General features: G+C 35.2%; 1 protein-coding gene across 2 annotated transcripts; it reads left to right on the forward strand.

Moving 5' to 3' along the window:
* The first annotated feature begins 7,208 nt into the window (after positions 1 to 7,208).
* LOC120624019 lies at positions 7,209 to 8,165 on the forward strand. Of its 2 annotated transcripts, none has more exons than XR_005658738.1 (2): positions 7,209 to 7,344; positions 7,424 to 8,165. XR_005658738.1 is itself a non-coding variant. In XM_039890329.1 (2 exons), the coding sequence occupies exons 1-2, from the start codon at positions 7,302 to 7,304 to the stop codon at positions 7,725 to 7,727; spliced, it is 351 nt and encodes a 116-aa protein (XP_039746263.1). In that variant the 5' UTR covers positions 7,209 to 7,301; the 3' UTR covers positions 7,728 to 8,165. The 2 variants fall into 2 exon arrangements, 1 of the variants encoding a protein (XP_039746263.1); XM_039890329.1 differs by having other exon boundaries at positions 7,209 to 7,348.
* Positions 8,166 to 17,509: the final 9,344 nt, after the last annotated feature.

Raw genomic sequence — 17,509 nt, forward strand, 5'->3', positions numbered from 1 at the left:
GGTAGAAATAAATTCACGACCTCATTATTATCGGTAAACTTGATTGTATGAGAACATTATTAAAGGCTAAATTAACTCATTGATAAAGCGGTTCGCGTGGTTGACTACGGAGCCCGAAGTCGTCGGTTTGATTTCTAGGTCGGGCGGTTTTAGTGTCAAAAATCTCTTACCAGTCCTGAGTTAGGGAATCGATATGGTTCAGTTTAGTGCTTCCAAATTGGCTTACCACCATTTTGTTTCTATAGCAGTGACATGATAGTGATAACTATATTCGTTAACTTAAAGCGGACTGATTGACGGCCGATTGGCGCAGTCGGCAGCGAACCTGCTTTCTGATTCAAGGCTGTGGGTTCGATTCCCAAAACTGGAAAATGTTTGTGTGTTTACCATGAATGCTTTTTATTGTCCGGGTGTTTATTTGTATATTATATATGTATTTTTGAAACGTCAAGTCAGTCAATTTTAGTTACTAAAGCAGATTCTACTGAGAAGAGCCGACAAGAAACCGAGCTGATTGCTGTATTGAGTTAGTGACATGAGTTTACAGTTTAAAAAAATCTTGTGAGAGATGAGAGCAGTGCGGCCTGCTTCCAAACATTCTAGTCCTTAATTCTATAGTGTAGAAACCACGATTTTTAAAATGTAATGAAATTAGGTAAAATTATATTACCCTCGGTATAAAAGCATATATCCATTCCCACGAAGGATTAATCTCAGACGATATGCAGATATCACATCTAAGGTAATATCCATTACTGCTTTGGACCGATTATCTAGACCGATTTTTTATTCTTCCTTATTATATACTTACGAAGTTACGTTGGACACTGAGTACGTTCCATACAGATTCGATTATTATACAATGAAACAATAAACAAAGGCTTCTATGACCGGGTTTCACGTAATCAATTAACTTCGACGTGCATGGAAGCATGATGCCATATTATTACATACTTAGAACTTGAGACGTATCGATCGACCTCAAAGCTAACAATGTGATAATTTTCATAGTATAAGGATCATCGTCAATAACGAGGTGTATGCTACTTTACATATTCATCATATTAGCCCTTTACCGGTCCATTACAGGGCACGCGTTTCCTTGGCCGTAGTCCACCTCGCTGGCCAAGTGCGGCTTGGCCAGCGTGGTGGACTACGGCCTCCGTTAACTTCACACGCCTTTGAGAACATTATTGAGAACTCGCAGGCATGCAATTTTCCTCACGATGTTTCCCTTCACCTTAAAGCAAGAGATTAATTGCCTAAAACGCACATAACATTGGAAAGTTAGAGGAGTGCCGGGATTCAAATCCCGGCACGCACCTCTAAAAGACCTCAGCCCTCCGTAAGCGAAGTTCTAACCACTAGACTATCACCGCTGCACCTTCATCTTTACATATTAGTTGACTATATAGCAATAGGTTAATGCAGTCCACTGCTTAACTCGGGGATTCTGCCAATGGGAGAGTTTGCCCATAATTAACTCGCTGGGCAGACAGGTTGGGGATCTCAAAAGATGGTGGTAGTAGAAAAATGGACGCTTCTGCCAGTTCTGTATTATATTCCTTAAGTCACCTACACCTATTTTAAACTGCCGTCACCAAACATATTATTATGCGCAAACTTTTCTAAGCCGGCCTTTAAATAGCCGTGTTTGTGATCAAGTTGATTGGCAAACTTAACACATACTAATCTAAACGTTGAGTAAACTACAAAGATCTAACGATATGTTAGAAAATGAACACGATCTTAGCCTTCAAATAGGAATTTCCTCTTTAAGTATGTTAATGGAAATCACCATCATCACCATATCTTAAGCACTGGAAGGAGACCTCCTCTGAAATGAGCGAGAATGGAGCATAGACCCATCACGCTGCTCCAATGCGGGTTGTTGGGCTTTATCTATTGGACATGTAAATGATGATACCCGAAACCGACGGCTAAAAGTGTACGGGGGTAAACAAAGGAAATTCCATACTCTGTTAAGAAATTTTCAGTAGGTACCAGCCATACTGAATATTGCAAACAGAAAACTTTTATAGCCCGACCCTTAAATCGAATGCAAAGTAACAAAAAGAATACTAAAGATATAAAAACGAAAAGTTAATGTTCTTTGTCTAAAGTTATTATAAAATACTAGCTGATGCCCGCGACTTCGTCTGCGTGTTTTTTTTTTTTATGTGGCATCCATTTTAGTTGAAATTCTAAAAAAATTGAAGTATTCAGTATCGCTAAGCCTTAAATGAGGGGTTTGCTGCTGTCCGCTGAGGAGTTCCGTCCTCTATCTCCAACCACATTCATCAGACATCTACACAAAGTTTGGGCAAAATTAAACACATATTAAAACCTTTATAGTACAAAAATAATTATTTAAATCGGTTATAATTTGTCGGAGTTATGGTTTAAAATCGTCAAACACTTTCATCCCCTCTCCCAAAGCAACCGAGCTTAATGTCGGGATACAAAGTGTCCTATATTACTTCTAACACTTCCAAGAATATGTGTACAAAGTTTCACGAGGTTCGGTTAAGTAGTTTTTGCGTGAAAGCGTAACAAACAAACTTACATTGACATTTATAATATTAGAAGAAAGAAGAAGGTAAGATTATTATAAAATATATTGACTTTTTTCTAGTTCGGAGTTCGACCTAGACTTTTTTGTGTTTCACTAATTTTGTTACCAATTTGTGGGTATATTTAATCCGCACAAATTGGTTGGTTTCCTTTCTGCCATGAACAAATCTGAATCTCGTAGACTTAGTCTTAAATTTGATTAAAGTCCGCTCCCGACGGCCTAGTTAACCCAAAATCAGTAAACTTAATGAATTCATGGCTGAGATTGCCCGTAAATCATCTCCGAGCAACGCCGGGGAATTCATTTGTATGCTAATGTGAAGGTCGAATAACTGCGTAGATGCAAGGACGTGGACTGCATATTTATTATTTTATTATAAAATGAGCCGCGTACCACGGTATCTCACTTTACACTCGCTTGCACAAGGGGATGTTAAATTTAAATTGTTCTAAATTATTGTTTTAAATTAATAGTAAAAACAAAAATATTAATGAAATTATTTTATTTTGAAATTTATCAACTTCAGCATGGCTAGAAGGGTGGGTGGAAGAAAGGAAATATCCTCTCCCACAGTTTGTCCATTCTCCGAACATGGATGGAAATGATCATTGAATTAAAAACATACAGAATCATTCGCCATTATTGTATGCCAATAAGAGAGTGAATGCATTGTGTCCAAAAGCGATGTAAACGCTCCGCGCACTTCTCACTTTGCACCCGCGGAATTTTGCTAGCTCACAAACTTTTTCCCATTTTCACATTTTATGGTGAACGCTTAGAACATTAGAGGTAAAATAATTACTGTCATCTGCTAAATGGTATGAAGTCTAACCGTTTGTTCGAGAAACCATTCTTAACAGGAGTGGTTTTTGATGCTTCAATATAAGTCGTGTACACGGTTTCTGTACGTTCTTAATTTTGTGGAAATGATATTCTAAATAAAGTACTTTTAATATCAAAAGGGAGTAAACTTCAACTTTATCTGTTGCAGTGCTTTGGCAGGTCGACAGTTAAGTTTTATCTCTTGCCAGTATCTAAAATCGGGGAATAAAATTTTCTCCGTGCAGAATGTGGTGTATTATTGCTCGGAAGGCTATTATGTCCAGAGGGCAGGAACAGTTTAAATACAACAGCGTCTACGCTGCCTCATTGCAGAGTCTGCATATTCAGAACACAGATCTGTAGCATCGGGTTGAACATGTGTCTATCGAGTCTACAGTGCCTCGTAATGTCCTGACCTTCTGTTGAATGGTTTTATTAATATTCTGGAAAGAATTCAGGCATCCTGTGATTGGTTTCTAGCGAATCTGTTTGTGATAGTTGAAATAGCAAACCTATTTCAACTATCAGATGTATTTGGGTATTCAACAGACTAGGTCGGGTCCTATACGTTTCTCGAATGCGCCTCTTTTGGCAAGTTTATCGTTCAAATGGCTTTTGCTTTCGCTTTGATCGCGCACATCCCTTAGTCGCGGATTTTTAGTAATGACAAATATAGGGCGATGCGGATTAGACCTATTACGGTTTCAACATCATTAACATTATATTAATTATAGCCAATCTTCCGCCAGTCTGTAATCGGTTTTAAATTTGACTTCGTATTTTCTTTACTTACATTCTTGCAACTGTAGCTTGCGACTATACATTATCACACTCAGATAATATACTAGATGATCTATCTAATCGGTCTCTGCACTCAGGAATTGTTTTTGTACCCGGATATATAAATTTCTGGTGTAAATATTATTTTTTTGTAAATTTTAGTATAAATTATAGTAATAAATACATATAAAAACGTTATGTTGGTTTGTGTACGCTTCAAAAACTCAAAAAGTTCTGCATCGAACGATCAATTTTAGCATGATTTTAGCATAATCCGCATCAAGTATTCTTTTTATCTATTTTTTGCATCCGCGACCGCGAAACTACAGTACGAGAAAAACACTCGCTGACATATGTAATGTATTCTTTGTTTTGTTTCTCATTTCTCAACCATTCCATAAAAATGTGCCACAGCGAAGCGTGGCAGGGTACAACTAGTAATAAATAAAAACGCAAGTACACAGCAAAATTGTATAGCACAATCCGGTACTGAACGGTTGTTAAATAGCTCAAACTAAAAGTAAAACAGGACAAAAAAAGAAAAATAACTGCCAGTTTGATTACGAAGACTAAATCAACTTGAATATACGAGTACATGAGTCATACACCACATAAAAATTTTAAAATATTTGTCGTTACCATTCATTATTTGAATCTTATTATCTTATTTCAGCAGTTTGTGAGACGTGGATTCGATATTAAAAAAGTTTGTTGAATTCGTTTATAAAATTTACATTACTGACTTCAGTCCTAGTCCGGAACTTGCCGATTCGGTGAACAATGGCTACGTGATTCTGACCGCGTTGGCTGTCTGTACTTTCTGATAAATCAATATTCAATAGCTGTCTTCAATGTAGGTGACATCTTTGCCGAAGTTGTAAATATGCATATTGATTTTCTTTGGGAATTAATGCACTGCGTTTACACGTGACATAAAGGCTTCAGGAGAGTTTGGAGCCATTCATCTAGAGATTTAGAGAGCTATTCATTTATTATTTCCACATGATCATATAAGCGGTTTTAGGCTAGTGGTTAAAGCTTCGGCCTCCCTTTCGGTGTGATTGTTCGGAGTTATGTGCGTTTTTAATTTAAGAAATTTAAAAGCCGGCCACTCTTACTCACTAGAGGAGACCCGTCCCCTGTATCGGGCAAGCTATGAGTTGATTATGATGATCACAAATGACGCAATCCGTAAAAGAGGAACTCGTCGTAACTTAACTTTAGTTAAAATCTTAGCTCAACGAGTTTCCAAGTTATACGACGTAGGGGCGACGTATTTATTATAGGCCAATATTGTCATGAATTTTAATAACATATTTACTAAAAATTCATGCATTGCATTCTTCAATCGTAAGTTTTTGTGTGAATTGTCTTCTGATTTTAGTCGATTTGTTTAATTTGTAATTAAACTTCAAACATGGTTGTAGAAATGAAACTTTAAACAATAGCCAAATCATCTTCTCGTTTTATTTTAGTTTTTGGATTCTCTCTCTCAGTAATAATTGGTTGTCTATGTACTGAGTGTCAGATCGTTATGAGTCCGAAAAAGGAAAAAGAATGAGAATAAGAATTGGCTTTTGTTTAAATATTCATTTCATAAAAAGCTTAAATCAGAAATCGCTGTAACAAAAACGTGACTTCAGTATTAGATGTCACATTCAGATCCAATATTAAAAAACTTGGTCAAGCTGAAATTTATGATATCACGAACCTCAACTTTAGATCCGGAAATTCTCTTTTCCGGAATTTACGATTTGGATGAAACAATAGATACGGAACTTTGACAGGGGCGTTCCCTGCCGATTTATAAATATTCAGTACTCGTCCGTAGAATAGGAAAATATCTTTGTTGAATACGCAAATAATCTACATACAAATTATAAGGAATACGGCAGTACAATTTCGTTTTGATGTAAAGAGATACTAGAGAGACTAGTCAGGGCCTTAATAATTGACATTGTCCTATACTCAGGTGAAATTGAATTATATCCCTTCGTCTATAACTAATGAGGTAATACAATACTAGCTTCTAATCCAAATTTATAGTATTATTAGAGCCTCTATGTTTGTACTTATCGATGTTCAATAACCACGGATTTTTTATGAAATTTTAAATAGAGATAGCTTAAACGGCCAAATGATACTTTATATCCCGGAAAGGATTCTAAAGTTGGTTCCTAAGGGACTGGAAAAAATGTCCACAATCGTCGCCTTTACCATTTAGCAAATTTAGAAATTACATTTTTCTAAATGGTCTATGTATCTATTTAAGCGGTTACTTTAAATAAAATCTTCGGTTTTCAAATAGGTACGTACTTAAGTAGATAAAGCTTACAAAGGAATATCGCCCATGCATGAAACCATTAAATTCAGGCTGTGAAAACCAGATATTGAAAAACTTCGACAAATTTTATAGGATTTTTATTACTAAACGCTTCCATTAACTGCTAAAGTCGGTTAACAATACGGTACGTGACTCGGCACTCCACAATGACGTTCGTTCCTGGTCTGTTCGACTTGATAAATTAATATTCAATACCCGTCTTTAATATAGGGGACAAACATCTTTGGTGAAGTACATAACGAATCTGCATATAAATTATAAGCAATGCTTCTGTGAAATAGTATCGCAGACTTCCGACCAAGCGAGGCCTTCCTCCGATATAGATATATGTCTATATAAGCAGCAGCAAAAACTAAATTTTTTAAATATAAAAGTAGATTTGCGAAATTTCTGTTTCCCTTTGAATAAAATCATTTGAAATTAAGTTCTAGATAGATTTCTAGATAATCTAGGTCAAATGGTTTATGTGAGGGCCAAACATTTTAATGATTGAGTAATAGACACTTTTTAAATATGTAAATATAATACATTATTATCGTAATTTATTGTATTGTAGTGTCTAAGCATTACCGCGCAGAGCATAGAGAATGTCGCAAGTCTGCATCAAGTATCCTGGCACTAGACAATCAATCGTCACCATCGAACGTTGATTGGTTTCTCGAGTGTTTTTCCTCACAATTGCTTTAGTAACAAATTAGTTTCACACAAGACAGCTCGCGTTTGTTTTACTAAAGACGTCTTATATTCTACAAATACCAAGATGTATTCAGAGGCTGTAAGATGAGACAAAAAGTCATAATGTGGTGCCGTTTTCTTACATTTTGTGTGTTGGTCACTTTAGTTCTTATTATAGTATTGAGCTGCCTGTACGGCCGCCCAGTGATCCATTTATTTTTTCACAGATGTTGTGGCGAAGACATTGAAAATGACCAAGTGATTTATGAAAATTTTGGTAATAACTTCTTGAGGGAAAGATTAATTGGTGCTGAAATTGTTGAATCAGATAATGTGACGTTGTATGATGCGGAAGAAGTGGAGTCTATGCTAGAGAATATAAAAGATTTATTAAATGTTCATGATCCGAAAATGAGGGAGGTGATAGAGAAAGATAAAGCAGACAAAGGCACAAAAGATTTTGACGAAACTTATGAAAATGAAACAACAGAAATATCTGTGACGAACGGTATAACTGAAGAACATACCTGAGCAACAGCGTATACAACTGATAACAGTATAAACCTGGGTTTAAAAGAACAAGACAACGAGAAAAATGGGATTTATTCTCAGCAATAATATTTATGCCATTTGCCGAAAATGTATTTAAGTTATTGTTTAAGTATACTAGTTAAGTAATACTCCGTTATAACAGAATAATATCATTTTAATATAATTGATTACTATCCTTTAGAAGTATTCGAAATGTTAAATTATTCAGAATGTTTTTCGTAGTGCTTAAAATACATGGGTATATGTTCTTATATTATTAGTTTTTGTAATTGAATGCGGAAAACCTGCTGTATATGCTAAACAGTATCATGATGAGTAACGTTGTCAATGTACGCGTAATTTATATTAGATACCTAATGCTGAAATGTTTATGTTTATTAAAATTATGTACGATAACACATTGCCAGATTAACAGGAGATTATTTTGTTATTAGAGCATATTACGGTTTGAGTAATAATTTATTAGTGTGGGTACAAATTATTTTCAATGTATATTAATTTGTTAGTTATTAGCATAATTAATTATTATAATAATTATTACCACTAACTATCTAAATCCAATCCAGGTTGAATAACTGGATTAATTTTCAATTTTAAGGAGTATATAAATCCCTAATTGTATTTTAATTGCGCAGTGTGTTGGTAGGTTCCTTCATTTTTCCACGCAGTAGCTAACCCAAAGCTATTTTTTTTACGTTCTACTACTAGGTAGTCTTTAACTGCAATCTAACCAGGTGGCAATGATGCAGTCTAAAATAGTAGTAGGCTAACCTGACACAGATATGGAAGTTAACGAAACCTTAATCGGATTCGTGTCGTTCGTCGTTCCGGAACAATCCACGGTACGTCCCGACCAGATCTAACTAGAAAAAAAATTGAAAGTATCAATTTTACCTGCGGGCCTTAATAGGGCTAATCTTAAAAAAAAGTCTTAGAGTAGGTACATATGATACTTTTTATCCTGCTAATTTTCCAATATTATATATACAAAATTAGTATGTCGGTTTGCCCTTATTTCTGAAACAGAGGGCAAAGCTTGTAGAAAATACTCTTATGTTTATTTCGAGACTAGCGTATAGGAAATTTCAAAACGTATAGTGGTTTTTGTCTTGTGCTTCCATAATATGCTCCTACTGGTAACGCGGACTAATATCTTATTATGCTTCTAGCGGGACTCCATGTTTAATATACACTCAGGTTTACAAAGTGTAGTTCAGCAGATTTAGCCTGGAAGTTTAATATAGAAACTAATGCATAATAATGGATTAATAATCAATGTAAATGTACATTTGGAAATAACGGCATACTAGATTAGATTCAACGCTGATTCTGTTTCGTATAGCCGACAATTACAAATAAACTCCATTAGTTATATTATTCTAATATAGAATTCCAAATATTAAAATGACCTGATGAATGATGATTTTCAATCCAGTAGTAGTAGTAGAACATTTTGTGTCCGATCTCGGCCGGGGGTCGACAAGCGCCATGCTTATTACTGACGCCAAGCAGAGCTGCTGTTTTCCAGTCTGAGCGTTTGCTTGTGTAATAAAAAACACCTACGCTTCAGGTTGATTGACACAGGACGGCACTTCAGCGGTGATCTCCAGATCCTGAACAGATGTCAAAGGCGAAGGACCGTGTGTGGCGCGCACTTATCTGTGAAACCTAAACGCTAGTTAGTTTTTGAGTAAACCATTGCCATATTTTTTACCAAAAGAAATCAGATACAGCCCTAACGTCACATGCAAAAGTAAAATCAAGTACCCCCTGTCACTTTATTGACTGCGCGTATCGTAGGCTAGGTTCTGTGCACGTGTCATAAGAAAACACTTGGAATGTTTTGAATTAGTTTGTGTGCAAAAATATGGTTCTTTTAATTTAATATTTTTAAAGGGCGATCTTTTGAAATAAGATTTCAGCCTTACTTTCGGGAGGCAGAGTTAGAATCCCGGCAGGCACCTCTTACTTTTCAATGTTATGTACATTTTAAGCAAAGATATATCACTTGTTTTAACGATTAAGGAAAACATCGTCAGCAAACCTGCATGCCTGAGAGTGCTTAATAATGTTCTCAAAGGCGTAAGAAGTCCACCAATCTGCACTTGGATAGCGTGGTGGACGACGGCTGAAACCCTTCTCATTTCAGAAGGATGACGATGATAATAGTAGTAATGACCGCACTAAAGGGCACGCAAGAAAATTGTGTTCCAAAGTTTACCTCCCAAGTGCAGTAATCGTATTCATTATCTTAAGCCTATTAATTTCTACTGGCTAGTTATAAGCCTGTTTTTTTATAGACAGAGCTTTGAACCAACTTTGTTCTAGTGAGTCACTAACGTGATAATAATCGTCGAATAAATAGATAAAACGCATATTCTATTTGTTTTTTTTGTATGGCGGGCGGTTGACTAGAACCTCTGTAACGTCAAAGTTGAAACGCCGATATGTATATCATGTACAGCCTATACTGATAAATAGGATAGTTCAGTTAAGATATCTGATTACCTAATATTGATATGTCTGAGAAACTTGACCTAAGTCTATACTATTACAGCATTAATGGAGTCCAAAGTGGGTAAGTAAGCACACAATTGGCCATTTTCATTACCCTTTGTGTCTCGGGGGGCATATTAAGCCGTCGTTGGTCCTAAGCATTAAGGATATCAGTATTGATGAATATATGTTAGATTCGGTACTTTTTAAGCAACGACTTCAATTACCACAGACAAGTTAAAGTTTTAAGTATTTTCATTTTATAATTTATTATATTATATTTATTTTTATTATATTTTTTTTTTTATTATTTATTTTTTTATATTTTTATTTATATTTTTTATCTTTACCAATTCAACCGGATGAAGTCCACTGCTGGATATTTGTTTTTTGTAGGGAGTTCTAAAATCCACTTTCTTGGGCCGCTTGTTTCCAGCAGCTTCCAGCGACTTGCCTAATGTATTTTTATACAACGTGTAACGGAATTACGAAAGTATATTGAAGGATGCATAAGTATATTTCATAGGGAACCCCCTGTAAAAATATGAAGTCAAAATAAGCATATTTATTTATCCCTACTTACTAATTCAAAACATCCTTAGTGTTTACTTATGACAACTCTATCAGTTGCGTGATGATTATCCGTTACACCTTCAATTTTAATGATATGGTATGGCAGGTTTTTCAACCACCAGTTCATCTTAAACTGGAGAATAGATTAAAGTAATTTGATTTAAATTAGAGGTATGGGTTTTATCAAACTGCCGTACCTTTAAAAGGATAGTTCGCTAACTTTTTAGACTGCTTCTATTAACCATCAGGTGAGACTGCAGTCAAGGGCATATCTTCGATTGGAGAAGGCTTTAGGCCGTACTACACCACACTAAGCCAGTGCGGATTGGTGCAGTCCACACGCCTTTGAGAACATTATAGATAACTCTCAGGCATGCAGGTTTCCTCACGATATTTACCTACAACAAGAAAGAAAGTGTTATTTTAATTGTTGGAACGCACATGACTTAGGATTCGAACACGGCCCCCCTAAAAGTGAATCCGAAATCCTAAGTACTAGGATATCACCGTTGCTGTATTCTCTAACAAGTAGTGTGATAAAAAACCGGACAAGTGCAAGTCGTACTAGTGCACGGAGGGTTCCGTGCAAATTTGTAGGTAGGTACATGTTATAAACAAAAAGATTATTATCATGATATATATAAATGAAGACCACGCTTATAGTTGTATGTGTGTATGTAATCGATAATTATTTACCTAGGTAGCTTAAATAAATACAATAATTTTATGATTATTTCACAAATTTATAGTTCTTAGATTTTTCCCTGCGCTTATAATTTTATAGTTACATAAAATGTGATTCAGTCATTTTTTGCGGCATATACTGCCTTATCTTTTTTACGTTAACTTAGATGTTTGAGTTTTTCACAGATTCAAGGGACTTTATATTTGAGTATACGGTATTAATCGCCGTCACTCCTAACTACTATGGACGTTTTGTATGTAATGAACACAACAAAAGTGCCATCTATGTGCCTATTTGAATAAATAATTATTAGACTTTGACTTTGATTTTGAATTTCAACTCAATATCTCCACGCGTTGTTGAGATAAACAGTAAATGTGATCATATAACGATTAATTTTTTTTTCTTTCAAGGAACCAAAACATACACTTAAATCCTTAAAATATATGAAACACGACGTAGATACCCGGTGGTGAAACAAATGTAACCATGTGCGCGATGATGCGACCAAAAGTTAGTAATGAATAAAATTACGATTCGGTGTTACATTTTCGAATATCGGAAGCCGCGGTCGTTTCCATGACCATAATTCCTGCAGTTATACTGTGATATTGTTTTGGCGGCCATTTTATATTGCATCGCTATTCGGCGTAGCTTTGAAATAATTTTGAATTGTTTCCAAAATATTGCCAGCTTTATGAAGTGTAAAATGATTTGTGTGAAAATTATGAGTAATTGTTAAAGCTTTTAGTGTGTAGTAATAGCTTTGTAGTTTAATCTATTTATATTAATATAATGAGGCTGCAAAGTTCATTTGTACGTTTGAATGTTAAAATACAATAACACAAGTCCAACGAAAATTCGGCTTAGTTGGCGATGAACCGTTGCAAACTTAATATAGCAATATTATACAGATAGCTTTTTTATTATTATTAGTGATAAAAATCGGGCTATTTATTTTGTATCGAAAACCGCAAATTTAATATCAAAGTCATAAAAACTTAATAATTTTAATACTATATGTGTATACTAACCGAACCAATGAATTTAGATTGGCAATCAGAGCGTGGATGGAAATTGCAAATTGCATGATGGTGAACTTAATAAAATCTAAAATACAAGATATCAAAGCTACCGATTTCTAAAAATCCAGGTGTAATAATTGACGACATACAGTTTCTATCGTATTGTTTGACACGGTGTGTGAGTTCTTGTATATTGTGTAGTGTTTTTTCTTTATGATTTATGTAAATATTCCCTCAAATGAATGCCTTTGAAGAGATCTTTTACATAACCTAGATAACATACAATCATTTTTCTATCCCATCCTGCTGCTATTTGTTTTGCAGCATACTTCAAAATCAATAATATGTTTTACTACTTTTTGCCTTTTTCGAAGCTTAAATAATATCTAAAAGTATTTAGGTGCCACCACAGAACATGCAGCGTTCTCTTGATTCATAACGTAACGAGGTAATGCTGTTTTTTTTATCCCCAGGTAATAACTTTGGTTTTACGCTATCTTAAAATAATCTTCTTCATTATATTTCCAAGGTATACGCTATATTTTTGCAAAATTTGGTGAAGCTCAGTTTGGTTGGTAATCTGAAAGTATAGTTTCATTTGAAAACTACTTAAGGACAAAGAATATTTTTCTAAAATGTAAAAGTCCGTCTCCATGTTAGCATAAGATACTTTTTTAACTTTTAAAATAGTTGCTTAAGTTGAGCTTAACATAGGTAACAAATAAACAAATTAAATTTTATAAAAAACTTTTTATTAACATAAAATTCAAAATGCATATGATAAATATGCAATGTCTATTTGTTATGACTCTATTACTGCACCGTTTTGGAAGGCAGACTCTACCGAGAAGGAATCAGCTAGAAACACTGCGGTTAATCTTATCCAACATCAACAATTGAGAGTTTAAAATTCATTTTTCTATCTTGTGAGATATGAAAGTGGAACCGGATGCTTGCAAGCAACCTTAAATGTAAAAATGTATCAATCCAGTAACCAGATTGTTCTACAGTAAACTCGCTGTAATAAAACATTGTTTAAACTTATGCATACGCCCACTAAACGCGCCACAGAAGCGTGTGCATATTTTATATATTTTTTAATATTTTTTCTGATACTATTATAATATTTAAATAAAAAACTTTAGATACTTAAAAACTGATGCTACAAGGGTTTCCAGCGCTTCGTATTATCATTGTTATGATTTGTTGAAGCAAGATACCGTAAATGTAATACGTACACTGGGGTTAACCGCAATTTCCCGAGACACGTTCCATCGGAAATCGAAAGACAGACGGGACGTCCTCAATTATACGTACAGCATCCTGCGTTCGATGCGAATATTGTAAATTTATATCTACAGATATCAGTAACTGCTCTTCGATATTGGTGCGTTGTTTTAAGACGATTTTGAACAATCTAATGTAAGTAAATACCGAAACTAATAATTGCAAAAGTGTTTTAATGCAACAGATCGTCGTATTTTTTTTAACCGACTTTTTTTTTTAAATTTACTACAAAGTATTCCCTGCAATCTCACCTGGTGCTAACCGATGATTCCAACCAAGATGATAGCGAACAAGACTAAAGGGATATGCGATTACCAGAACGTTTACTCTCTTGGCAGCACACTATTCCAGTCCAGAGAAAATTCTGAAATTATAACTGGATCGAAATCAGGACCTCCCTTTTAAAATACCAAAGCGTTCATCACTGCGCTGCGGGGGATCGTCCAGAGATCGAGATACCTAGTTCAACGTTTGCGATTGCCACTTCTGAAATGAAATGAAAAATGCTTTATTTATGAGATGCTTTACTTATGAGACTGTATATTTGTGGGCTGTCTGTTTGCTGTCTCATTATATTAGCTTTAAAAGGTAAAACCACCAGATAGAGCACATGAAAAAAAAAAAAAACTAAATGTCCATTTGACTTAAGTACTAAGGAGTAATGTGAAATACAACATATAATAGTATTAAGATCAAATGATAAAAACACGCTTCTGTATGCGGACTCGAGCTTCCTCTTTAATTTTAAACTTTTGAAATGAGTTTTTTCATTGTTACAGCAGGTACCTTTTTTTTAAACTGACATAATAGCAAAATATAGTATTAATTTAGAATTTCGTTATTGAACGAATTACCTTTAATGTTAAATGCGTAATTTATAGTTTTCCGATCCATTACAGCTCGTGATATTATCATAAAGCATAGCCCATAATTATTTGCTGCGAACGATCAATTCTAATGGAATAGGTACAATGAATGTAATTTATAGGTATGTTAACAATACTAATTTACCTACATGAATTTATATTTCAAATCGGTTGTTTGTTAGCATTTAATATTTTGACAAGCTGAGTGTCCATCTGTATAGAAAGAGAGCGCTACAATACACGGCCTTTTGCTTCTCATCAGCAAAAGCTTCCATCCAGAGTCCATCCAGCTATCCAGCTTTAAGTCTTTCTATACTGCCAAAGTCAAAGTCAAAGTCAAAATTTCTTTATTCAAATAGGCATATAGATGGCACTTCTAATGCGTTTTATATATATAACATACGTAACGTACATACGCACATATGTACATACGCACATAGTACAATGAGTAGTGATGGCGATAACTACATTCGTAAACATAAAACTTATATATAGTTTATTGGTACGCTGTCTCCACTCGTCAGAAGTTTGTCAATACTTTTATAATACGTATGAGTTTCTGTACACAATATACGAGTACAGAGACAAGCTTGCATTCAGCGGAGCGGCTAACAGTGAGGCGTGCGTGGCTGAGATAGCGCTGTTGTTATAGCAGCACCTAATGGCGCGGCAAAGTGTCGCACAGGCTTTTGTCGCCTCATTTAGCATAATATTTACACTTTACAGACTCCCAACAAACTATTATGAAAACTGTCTTATAAGTGTTTTAATATTAACAGCGTTTGCAAGTTTTTCTTGTAAATAGCCTTATACGGACAGAATGATCTAAGAAATATTTGTAAGCAATACATATACGCCCAATGTAAGTATATGTAATGTAAGTCAGAGTTCTCTTCAGTCGATCTGGTACCGGCGGTGGATATCCCGTATAATCGATTTCCGTAGAGATATTGCTTGGAAGATAGCGGGATGCCATCGTTCCGGTTAATTTCTTATATGAATATTGTTACCTCTAATGGAAACTGAGTTAGTTGTCATGTGCGACTACGGATCATGAGCCCTTGTGTTCGATTCTCGATTTGTAAGCAATACATATACGCGCAATGTAAGTATATGTAATGTAAGTCAGAGTTCTCTCCAGTCGATCTGGTACCGGCGGTGGATATCCCGTATAATCGATTTCCGTAGAGATATTGCTTGGAAGATAGCGGGATGCCATCGTTCCGGTTAATTTCTTATATGAATATTGTTACCTCTAATGGAAACTGAGTTAGTTGTCATGTGCGACTACGGATCATGAGCCCTTGTGTTCGATTCTCGGGTTAGGAAAAAAATTAAAAAAATATTCTCCATCGAGAAATTCTCGGTTATAAAGTTAGTAATCTCTACCATCTTGCCATGTTAAGCACGGTAAGCCCTTGATCTTTTTTGCCTTTTAACATAAGGTTATAAAAGCCAATCCAGCTGAACCATATTGGACGAGCGTGGAGGGTCTAAGCTAAAGATTCCTTCTCTATTATGACAGAAGAAGTCTGAGCTTAGTAGTGAGATACTTAGATAGTATTCTGGGGATGGAGGATCTATAAAGCATATACTTATACGCAGACACAGTGTAAAAAATCAGTGTTATAAAGCACATGCTGATTTCAGTGAGTTTGTCAGAATCTCAAACTATTTGTTTGTTAATAATAAAATGAACTTAAAATAAAAATTCAATATGCTTTCGGCTCTAAGAGAAAACTAAATCTGGTACCCCTATGCTCATCATAAATTCGCAATGTCACTTAAACCAACTGTTAACGGTGAACCATAATTTCAAAACGTTTGCGTCACCATTTTACAAATCATTTACAGTTCATAAAGCGTGGAATATTTGGAAACAATTCAGAATTACTTTAAGCTAAACCGAAAGCCAATGTAAAATGGCCGGCTAACAATATTTACGCATAACTGTACAAGTTATGGTCATCGAAACGACCGCAGCTTCCGGCTTTTGCTATACGCAATGGTTCTATGCCAATAATTATTTTAAGGCGACAGCTAATGTTTAAGACTTTGACGTACTAGCGTGGAAATACGTAAAGAGATAAATAATACAGAATCGGACGATTCACTGTATATCCGTACGTCTGTATAAACGTACCACTATCATTTCGTGGTATATAGTTATGTTGTGTCGTAAAAAGCAGAGTTTTAAGTTTGTCTTATATAGTAATAACGGTTGGGATTGTGTATACATTCCGTATGTGTTGCTATTTAATAATTATTGATCGAGTATGCTATTACGTGCTAACACAGTTTCTTAGCTAAACACTTTTTGCATACATACATTTTGGCCTAGGTATGCTTGCACAAAGAAACTGACTAACAGGGAAGAAAAGAACACATTTCTACAGAAAAATTACTTATTACTGTATTAGATTATTTAACAGAGTTTAAAAAAGTTTCAGTTTCTTAGGCAACTTCAACAATATGGTTAAGGATAACTTGGTTAAGGATCAATGCTTAGATTTCGGTGAGTACTTTTTATTCTAGAAAAAGCTTCGCGTGCTCTATTATGAAGCTTTTTCAAAGCTATAATCTTTTTCCAGTAAACGCTGCGTTGGTCGACTCCCAAACAGGTGGACAGACGACCTCAAGCGCGTCGCTGGTAGGCGCTGAAAACAAGCGCCCTAGGAACGTTGATTGTTTGGAACTCCCTGCGAAAGACAGTAGTCCAGCAGTGGACGTCAATCGGTTGAAACGATGATGATTAATCTTATTCCAAATGCCGAACCATAAATGCGTAAAGCTGTTTAATTAGTACCCCTACAAACACAGCTCAATACT

This window comes from Pararge aegeria, chromosome 1 (assembly GCF_905163445.1).
Source record: "Pararge aegeria chromosome 1, ilParAegt1.1, whole genome shotgun sequence".
Classification (NCBI taxonomy): domain Eukaryota; kingdom Metazoa; phylum Arthropoda; class Insecta; order Lepidoptera; family Nymphalidae; genus Pararge; species Pararge aegeria.